The following is a 10,511-nucleotide window of genomic DNA, read 5'->3' as shown; positions in this document are numbered from 1 at the left end:
GTGCAAGTTTCACTAAAATCTGGTGAGTAGTGATTTGTGTGAATGTGGAAAGACTCCCATGGCATAAGCTCATCAGACGTTCACCTGGATAAGCTAAAAAAAAAGTGATGTTGCTAGAATAATATAAGTCTGAGGTGTTTGGGTCAGAAAGAAAAACATTTGTGAGACTTAAAACAAATGAAAAGATGCGGGAGGAGGTCATGACACCATCTTTCAAGGAAAAAATGTGATGGTTTCAGGGTTCTTTGGTGTTGCTGAAATGGAAGATTAGTACGGGATAAAGGGATACAGCAAGGACAGCTACTGGTCTGGTTTTCAACGCCATGCTATGCCATGTGGACGATGTTTGATGGAACTAACTTCCTCCTACAAAAAGGCCCAAAGCAAACCTCAAAAGTATGCAAGAACTAATTAGAGGAGACAGTCAGCTGGTATATGAATGTGTGGCCAGTGCCTTTACTAGATCTTAATTCAAGTTATAGTTTAGTTAGTCCAGTTATATATTATAAGTTATTATTTTGACTAAACTTTCCATTCAATTTGCAGCTCATTTGAGGAATAAAAGTAAGAGACTTAATGAAAAAGGTGAATTAAACTTTTGGGTATTAGTGTATAACATAAATCATTTATTTGGCCCCTGAAGGGATTAACACATTGATCACCATCTTAAAAAAACAAAAAAACCCTTTAAACTCTTGATCAAGCATTCTGTGAACGATGGGAAGTGGGATCATCTCCGCAATGGTCTTCGCTAATAAGTCCCATAGGTCCCTCCTACACTACTTGACCTTTGTCCACGTCCATTCAGTATTTATTCCAACACACTTTGCACTCTGCAGCCTTGTGCTGTTTGATTCTTGTTAACATAAACAGTTTGACTTCTGTGTGGATCTTATAGAGTGATATTGTTTCTGCATATTTTCTCTTTTTAACCCTTATTAACAAGGTTAGCCATCTGTTTTACAAAGTCGACCTATTCTTCTATGCACACACCGCGTACAATAATATCATCAGTCGGGTTTGTTGTCCTTGTTTTCAGCTGTGTGTCATTCCATCTTCTGAAAAAAAAAAGGGGGGGCCTGAAACTGTGTGTAAATGCATCAACAATACGAAAACATCCAAATCAACTCAAATTTATAACTAAACATGCAGCTCACACAACAGTATTCAGACAGCTGCACATATATTTGTTTTTCAGACACTTTCTTGTCCTCTGTATATTTAATCTGAATTGCGCCACAACTCAGATGAGTGTGTGAGCTTGGACTTTAGGTGTTGAGACCAAAGTGTACTGCCACACAGGAAGTCAAACTAAATGAGCAGTTATGTGTCATTCCAGGATTATTAATGACAAGCAAGGGCAAATGCCGGTGGAGAAAATAAGGAGATTATGATCAAAAGTATCCCGTGTTATTTGTCAAACATGGTGCCGTTATTGTTATAACTTGGACAAGTAGGGGACCTGGCAGACCAGCACCTACTGATGATTTTAACTAATTAAGAAAGCGATAATATGAATATAGAGGTACACAGGAGTATTGTGTTGAGCCAAACTCAGCAAGACAAACAACAAAGCTTTTCAAGCTAAAAAGGTGGAACATCCCCACTTGGTCCAATCAACTGCAAAGATTTCGATCAAATTGGGTGTCTTCAACTTGCTGAAGATCTGAAAAAGACAGAGGGACTCCATGACAAGCTAGAGCTGACAACGGCTGGTCTGAACATCACCCCTGAGCATACGCAGTGTTGGGCGATGTCTGTGGGATACAGACGGGTACTGACTAATGGCGCAGACAGAAAGTTCACACCAAAACATCGATGGTGTAGTAGCTTATCCAGTACATCATTCTTCAGAATTCACAGCTTATTTCCCGTAAAAAGAAGACCTACTAGCTAACCACTGTGTGCAAATTTTAACCAAAATCTGACATAGAAGTAGCATGGACTCTTTTGAAAATGGAAAAGTGCCCATAAAAAACAACAAATGTGACCCTGACCTTGTGCAGATTTCAGGTGATGACCCACTGGGTGTAAGTTTGAGTAAATTCTGACAAATACTGTTGGATGAGTAACAATTCTTATGAACTGCAGACAGATGGACAGCAGGACAACTCATCAAGGCATAAGCTGATTGGTGCCTTGACCAGATGAGCTAAAAATGAAATTGCATTTTTCTTTACTTCGTGGTAATTGCCTAGCAACTTTTAAAGCTCTGAACTTGGAGCAACATGTAATGAAAGGATATGTCTTTTACACAAATACTCGCCCAAACCTACTAATTAAAGCCTTCAATAGAGCCTAAATGTGCTTAAATACAGAACTGTATAAAAAAAATGTCAAAATACTTCTGACTACAGTGACTTCAAGAGCTAAACTGGTAAAATCGCAGTATGAATTAAACCTAATGCCAGAAATCGTTGAAAAATATTCATAAGTCAGTGTAGCTGATCATTGGCTAATAATCAGTCCTGCTTTTTTTCACACTTACAATCTTAAACCCAACAGACTGAAAGACTGAGACAAAAATACCCCCACCCCTTCTACCCCACAATAAAGCAGCTCTCTCACTATTAGAGTATAATATCACAGGATCTAATTAGAATACTGTGTGTCTCCTTGTGCTTTGTTTACTGTCATGTGAGTCATTAATGTTCAGTTTGTACTCGGTTGATGATGCTCTTTGTTTTATTTTTAGTTTGTGCTGCGCACTGCGGACAATTAAGTTCCCAATAATATAATTTATTAAAGGCATACAAAACAAAGCTATAATAAAAATGCAACGATTGCAAGGTTTCGATTAACACGGTCCTAACAGGGTTCCCAGTGGTGAAGCGATGCCCTGCTAGAGTCGGCAGGAGCACACGAGCTGAACCATCTGCACTGAGCTGCAAATGTGGTAAACCTGCACATGGACTTAGTGGGTGGAAAAAAAAATCAATTTTGATAAATCCTCCTTAGTCACTACAAAATTACAAGACAAATCTGTTGAACAACATAATTATATATCATATGACAGTTGGGAGTCTGATCTGCTGTCTTACACGTACCATACCTTTGTACCTGAGCCTACACTGCCATCTGCTGCTTTATGATTTAAAATCACGCCAGAGGCCCTGCAGAGTGGGTGGGGTGATAGGTCATGTGTTGCATTCAAGTTCTATTGTAAAAACCTAACCTTCAAATTATTTATATATTAAATCCGTAAAGGACTAGCACCTCCTTTATTTACTACATTCGTATTTTGGAAAAACGACTTGGAGAGATTAAAAAGATCAGGAATGAGATTGTTTTCAAATGAAGAAAATATCCTTTAGCCAGCTTCCCAGTTCTGGAGCATCCTTCCCTTGTTTCATTGCCCGATGACCTCCCCTTTACCCTTAATCTAGAGGTTTTACACATCAGGATATATCAGCAAAGATGTGGTTTGACGGTCATTAGAACAGGTTCAGGGTCTTTTTTAGGGTAGCCCTGAAAGTAAGCTGTACACACAGAGATCACCCTCCCTGAGTTCTGATGTATACCCAATCATATTGGCCTGGAATGAGGCCTAAAGTGTAACAAAAACCACTCAGATCAGAAAAGAGAAACAAGGGTTACTGCTAGTAGATGTCCGAGGGTAAAAGAGGTTTTGTATGCTCCTCAAAGGGAATGAGTGGTTTCATTTACTTCAGTTTAAAATATAAATTTGTTTATCAAATGGCAAGAAATAACAGCTGTGCTTACCTGCAGAGTCACCCCTAAAGACCCATTTTAAGCCAAGAAAAACCCTGCAATGTAAATGTTCCCCCTTTGCTTTTACTATTTTTGCATTAAAAATAATGCTTGTACAATATTCTTGTTCAACAGTATCTACTATTTGCTGTTTGTATCATAAGTGTGTTTTTCTTTGCTCTGTTCTCTTAAGCTTTTTATCCTTGTTTCTCTTGGTTTCTCCAGTAATGGCTCTAAATGTTGTTCTTTTAAGTTTTATTGCTTTTAATGGCTGATTTAACATCTGGAACATTCAAAGTAATGTTGATAAATGATGTGAGTTGTCTCGGGAAAAAAGACCAAACAAATAAACTAATGTTTGTAAGTTTTGCATTTAAAGCTTTCATTAGGAAATAATTATTCAATATTGTAATAAATTGCATTTGGCGCTTTGCATATCAGGGGTGTAACCTCTTGTTGTGGTGAGGTTTTATTTCTTTGTTTTTATTCAACTCTTTACTTTTAATGGAATAAGGCACAGTTATTGAAAAATAGAGGGCAGTCAAGTGAAGTAAACATACCGATTCAGTGTCATTTGCCGCAGTGTAACACCATGACATGAATTTACTAGATCAATATCGATGATCAAGCGTGGCGCACCTGCAAAACACTTGTAAGCTTATGCTTGCTTCTCTCAGTCTGCCACTCTTACCAAATATGGGATACAAAAACATGGCTGGAAACACAAACTGAAACCATGATTCCTAAAACTGTTGGGATACTGCATAAAATTTCAATGTTAAAAAGGAATGGAATGATTTGAAAATCATTTGCAATAAAACAGAGGAAGAAATATCATGTGCTTAAAGTTAGAAAATGCACCATTTTATGAAAAAAATAAGGTCATTTTGAATTTGATGGCAGCAACATGTTACAAAAAAGTTTCGCTTCTTATACCAACAGTCGACAGGAATGCTTCCATTCTTCTCTGATATCAGATTCTAGCTGCTCTGCGGTCCTGGGTTTTCTTTGTGGAGTTTTTCATTTCACAGTGCACCAAATGTATTCAGTTGGTGAAAGCTCTGGCCTGCAGGCAGCAGCTGCTCGCTTCTATTCTGAAGCCATGCTGTTGTAATAGATGCAGTATGGGGTTTAACATTGTCTTGCTGAAATATACAAGGCGTTCTCCGAACACGTTGTCTGGATAGCAGCAGAACTGACGGTAAGCTCCCAGATGTTTAAGCTGCCAGTTGCATCAGCACTACTGCATACCCACACGATCAGACATGCGAGCTTTTGAGTGAAGTGCTGATAACAGGCCGGGTCGTCCCTCCCCTTTTTAGTCTGGAGGATGTGACGTCTGTGTTTTCCAAAACGAATTTAAAAATTTGACCCATCTGACCACAGGACAGTTTTCCACTTTGCCTCAGCCCATTTTAAATGAGCTTTGGCCCAGAGAAGATGGATCACGTTTGGCTTCTTTTTTCATGTTAAAGCTTTCACTTCCGTTTGTGGATGGCACGGTAAACTGTGTTCACAGACGATGATTTCCTGAGCCCGTGCAGTAATTTCCATGCCAGAATTATTCCTGTTTGTAATCCAGTGCTGCCTGAGGGGCCAAAAATCACAAGGACAGAGATTTCTCCAGATTCTCTGAATATTTTGATGATGATACGTAGGCCTAATATAAGTGATGAGATTAAATCTTCACATTGAGAAACATTATTCTAAATTGTTAGAATTTGTAGACACAGGTTTTTGAAGATTGATGAACCTCTGCTCATCTTTACTCCTGAGAAATTCTCTAAGATGCTGCTTTCACACCCAATCATGTTACTGACTTGTTGCCAGTGAACATAACTGGTTGTAAAATGTTCCCCCTGTAGTTACATTTCCAGCCTTTCATTTCTCCCTTTCCCAACTTTTTCAAGATGTGTTGCTGGCTGCTATTAAATTATTTTAAAAATTGAATATTTGTCATGAAATACTAAAATGTCTCACTTTAAACATTTGATATGTTTTCTATGTTCTGCTGTGAAATCATTCTGATTTGACTTCTTGGGAATTGGAACTGTAGTTTCCTGATATTCCTCAATTAGAAAAGCACTGACTGGACTCTCACTATACCACCAACAATAAGCAATGACATACTGTGTTTTCTTACCTTAAATCAGGTATTTTTTTTGTTATTAGTTTAGTAGGATTCAGATCCAAACCCAGTCTGTCAGTTTATGAGATCTGGGCCTATGTTTGAATGCTGTAGGTGAAGATACTCATATTTAGTCAACAATAACAACAACAATATTAATATTAATGAGAATAATAATAATAATAGGGGGGTTGTATTCAGTCTCTGGAGAATTTCAACCCATCTGCTGCTCACTTTTTCAAACAGCACTTGAATGCAGCTGCTCTAATCTGGTCTAATCTGGGCAGCAGCATCACCAGATGAGCAATAACATCTGTGGATACCAGCTTTCCCGTTCAAGTGAAATTAACGCGTTGCTGTCGTTTTCTGGAAGAAAATGTCGATAACAACTTGCCAGAAGGTTACTCTTATATCATGCTCTGTTCTCTGTGTTTCTCTCTTTCTGCCCAGGATGCTTTTGCCCAGAGCGAAACAGGAGATGGGGCAGCCTGAGGGTAAGACGGCTTATCAGATCATCATCCATCCCCATCCTGCTCCATCTCCAGTGTTTTTTGTGTCAGTGCTGCTGTTGTTAATGCCAGCTGTTACTCAGTACAGACCATGCCAGGCACAGAGGCCCTATCCTTCATAGTCCACACAAGTTAGCTGAAATCTTACACTGTACAGCGAGTTAAAAAAAAAAAAACTGCATTCACCATATTTTGAAGAACAAATAATTTGGTTGTTAAAACCCATTTGAATCAGTTTGACCATTTATCTAAATCTGAAACAAGTGATGTGTTTTTGTACGTTTCCCATCGTGTTAAGCATGAGCGGCTGTGTTTACAGAGACAGGTGTGCATTGACTCCAACAGACAGCGCCTTTTCAAAACTTCTCATTGAAGCAGTTAAAAAACATTCACAAGAAACACAGTATGTGACTTATTTGTTATTTGACTTTAGCCTGATATCAGTTTCACACAGTCACGAGCAAACACCCAGAGGTGCTGTCAAAACGGATCAGTCATCACAGCAGGGGCATCTTATCAGATATAAACTGGTAGTGATTTCACACTAGACCATAAACAACTGGAATTTTCAAATCTAATAAGAGGAAAATTGGTGACCTTATACGAAATGTGAACATACTACAGTCAAAAATAGAAAGCTACTGTGGATTGCACGTTATTCTTAGATATTATTTATATTATTATTATTTAGAGAACAAGGAATGTGGTTAGTGATTTGGTTTTAGACATTGGGGCACAGTTTGCTTTGCTTTTCTTACACATTTTCACAGCCTAATAACTACAACTTGCTTTAGGTTCACTGACTGTCTTCAGCTAAAAGCAGCAATGGGTGGTTACAAAATTTACCCAAACAGTAACCAATGCTGGCCAACAAACAACCCAAGGAGACTAAATATTTCAAAATGTTCCCAGGCAGATATTGACATGGCAGTTTTCCAGACTACTCTCTGTGCTGTGTTTCGCCTAACTGCTGTAACTGAGCCAATTTATGCCTGCTAGCAACCACTGACTGTATAAAACAGTACAGTCTGTGCTAGCACACGAATATAAAGCTGCAAACTTTCCACACAGTTTCTTACCTTATTAATCCAAACAGAGACCCTCTCTCTTCTTTACAGCCACATTTAAATGTGCCCAGTGTTAGGGGACGCAAACATTTAGCTGTTAGCTAGTTTTTTCAGTGTGTTGTGGCCAGTTTTCACCTCTGACAGGTGAGACCAGAGCATGCTAACATCCTCATTTTGTTGGAACCAGATGTGCGCGCGCGCGCGCGTGTGTGTGTACCTTCTCACTTTGCAATTTTTTTTCCGCAGGCCGATTTTAACGAGCGTCCCAGTCACATCTTCCACTTGTAGTGCTAGTTAACTCCCAGATGGGAGCAGCAGCGAGCTTGATTTGACATAAATGCTGAAACATGCTGAGCATAAGCATCAGCAGGTCTGTGTTCCTGCACAGAGGAGTGTCAACATTCTCGAAACAGGCTTCTGAAAAAGCAATAACTATAAATAAAAACAAATCCAAATGTAGGCATTTCATTTTACCCAGGGCTTTCCTGACTGCTTTGACCTTCTTATGTTTTTGACATTGTTCTCAAATATTGATCTGATCCCCATGAATCTCTTCACTTTATTTGTTACAAATTGGATCTCTTTTATGAATAATAGTTAATATAGAGGAAAAAGTGTTCCCAAATGGGCTGGACCATCCAGTGGGCATCATAGGAATGTGTCCATGGGTCCATGCACAGTTAGGGGCCAATCTAAGAGGCATTAGACATTATCATTATAAAACACTGAAATGTTCTGGCTGCGTTATCTAATTACTAAAGAAAAAAAGAACGAAGCCTAACTATGAAAAAAGACACATTTTATGGATAAATGTTATCAAATTAATCCAGAGAATGATAGCATTTAAATAATCGTTAAGTAAAATCTAATTAAAGATACTAAAAGTTTAATGGCTGAGGATACATTCCCCGTGATATGTTTTCGGGGGAAAATTGCTTTATTGATTCTTATTAATTGAATAAAGACTATTTTTGCAGTTGGACCTGGGTTCTACCCTCCCGCCATGCACAAGCTATCAGTGCCAGAAGACCCAGAACAGTGGGACGTGGACCCTTCGTTTTCAATGACACACAGTTTGGAGGCAATGGCAAAGGTAAAAGGCATCAGACGAGGCAAAAAGTACAACCTGATGACTCAAGTGATACCCTTATATGGCTTTGGGATCCTTCTTTACATCCTTTACATTATACATAAGGTAATTTTAATTTCTAGAGCTTCTATATACTATTTGTTATTAACTTCATGCAGAGCTATAGTATGGTAAATGTAACTGTATACTCAATTAATCTAATTATAATCATGTTTATGTTCACAGCTGACATGTAGGGGGAAGGCTAATAAACCAGGGAAGAACTCTGCAGTAACCGTGGGAACCAGGAAGAACACAATAAGTAAGAGAACTACGAGAAATGTAAAATCATTTTCTTCTTCTTAAGATTGAGGGGGATACGTTTTTTGACGTGTCCAAGTGTGCATTGTGTTTAGTGAATTATATTTTAACATCAAAACAATGTTGTCCCGTGTAAATTGTGTAGTCACTGCTAATGAGCTTGCCAGGCTGCAGGAGAGACTTCTCCAAACTGAAGAGATGATGGAGAGGATTGTGTCCAGGAGGAACAATAGTTCTGGGAGGTGAGACTTATTTATTCATTTATTTTTATCTGCTTGTGTTTTACTTCCAGTAGCACCACAACAACAAAGAAACTGTGATGAATTAACTAAGTAAAGACAAATAAAGAAGAAGTAGTCATAAAATACATTTGTATGTATTTGTTTTATAGAGCGATATACACAGGCAGGGTTACTTTACTTCACTCTGTGCTGCTCTCTAGTGGTAGACGAAGGAGGAGTAAAACCACCACGTCAAAAAAGGAGGAGAAATTACTCAGGCAGCTGAGACAGATCACACAGCTTATTCAAGAGAGCCGATTGGAGGGAGCCTCCCCAGAGATGGAGGCCGAGGAGGTCCCATACGGTGCAGACTGGGAAGGTGCATCTGAAATGTCGAACTGCTCCCATTTTTTGCACAATTTGCATTTGCTCAAGTTGTTACAGCCGTGAAATGAAGTGCATTTTAAATTTGAGATCAAATCTAATCTCTATCAAATCCTCACAATAAAAATCTGATGAAGTCTCTTTGAACACCAATGCAGGTTACCCAGAGGAGACCTACCCAGAGTATGATGAACCCTGCCTCAGACGTGGGTTTAAGACGGTTAAACTAGAGGAACCCCCCACACAGCCCACCGCTGAGGCCCTAGCAGAGAGGATGGAGCAAGAGGAGGAAGAGGTTATGGCAAGGAAACTTTCCATAGTGCGAGAGGAAGAGGAAGAGGAAGAAGATGAGGAGGACGAGGACACAGAAGCACAAGATGATGAGGATGAAGAGGAAGAGGAAGAAGAGGAGGGAATAGAAGAAGCTATGGGAGTAGAGGAAGACATAGATGAGGAAGAGGAGGAGGAGGAGGAGGCAGAGAAAAGGCAGTTGCTCCGTCCTCCATCATCCCAGCCGGGTCCTGAAAGAACGACAACAAGAATTGGTTTGGAGGCGAAGAAAGAGCTGCAGTGTAACAATAGCGGGAAGAAGCAAATCAGCTTCAGCGAGCACAAGGATGTCTTCCACTACCCTAAAGAGGACACTTACGAGGATGGGGAAGAGGACAAGGAAGATCAGATGGAGGAGGAGGACGAGGACACAGAAGTGGAAGAAGAGGAGGAAGCTGATGAAGATGACCCAGTGATGGAGGCAGAGAGCCTGCAGTTCAGCTGTGATGGCAGTTCAAATCCAGAGGAGGAAGCAGAGGAGGATATAGAAGGCAATATTTTAATGTCAGCAAACGTGGAGGGGGAGGGTCGAATCTATGCAGACACACCCAAGGAAGTCGGGGTGAGCGGCCTGAGGATGCGGAACAGGAGGGAGACATAAGGACTTTTCCTGCTTCTCAAATGCGTTTGAAAACAGACAGTGAACTCAGACTTGTGTTACTATTACTTCCTTATATGTTTAAACCATAAAATCCAAACTAAACAGAGGCATGCAGTTATGTTCTTAAGTGATACTTTTGTACAAATAAATGTTTCCCTTTACCACAAGCA

The 10,511-nt window shown here is 39.6% G+C and overlaps 1 protein-coding gene across 3 annotated transcripts; it reads left to right on the top strand.

The window, feature by feature from the left end:
* Positions 1-6,123: 6,123 nt before the first annotated feature.
* On the top strand, positions 6,124-10,511 carry ric3a (RIC3 acetylcholine receptor chaperone a). 3 transcript variants are annotated; one of them, XM_080298299.1, is made up of 6 exons: positions 6,124-6,333; positions 8,393-8,610; positions 8,731-8,806; positions 8,951-9,047; positions 9,197-9,405; positions 9,569-10,511. In XM_080298299.1, exons 1-6 carry the CDS (start codon positions 6,216-6,218, stop codon positions 10,339-10,341), a joined length of 1,491 nt encoding a protein of 496 aa, XP_080154425.1. In that variant the 5' UTR covers positions 6,124-6,215; the 3' UTR covers positions 10,342-10,511. The 3 variants fall into 3 exon arrangements, with proteins under 3 accessions (XP_080154425.1, XP_026023181.2, XP_080154427.1); XM_026167396.2 differs by having other exon boundaries at positions 6,125-6,333; positions 9,248-9,405; XM_080298301.1 differs by having other exon boundaries at positions 6,144-6,239.

The sequence above is a fragment of the Astatotilapia calliptera genome, chromosome 1, assembly GCF_964374335.1.
Source record: "Astatotilapia calliptera chromosome 1, fAstCal68.1, whole genome shotgun sequence".
NCBI classification, from domain to species: domain Eukaryota; kingdom Metazoa; phylum Chordata; class Actinopteri; order Cichliformes; family Cichlidae; genus Astatotilapia; species Astatotilapia calliptera.
This window is presented reverse-complemented; position numbering and strand designations above follow the sequence as displayed.

Excerpts from the sequence above, each read along its gene's own strand:
- ric3a (XM_080298299.1), top strand. The coding sequence starts at position 6,216 with ATGTCGATAACAACTTGCCAGAAGGTTACTCTTATATCATGCTCTGTT. Across the intron at positions 6,334-8,392 it reads GGAGATGGGGCAGCCTGAGG|TTGGACCTGGGTTCTACCCT; the intron begins GTAAGACGGCTT and ends CTATTTTTGCAG. Across the intron at positions 8,807-8,950 it reads AACCAGGAAGAACACAATAA|TCACTGCTAATGAGCTTGCC; the intron begins GTAAGAGAACTA and ends TAAATTGTGTAG.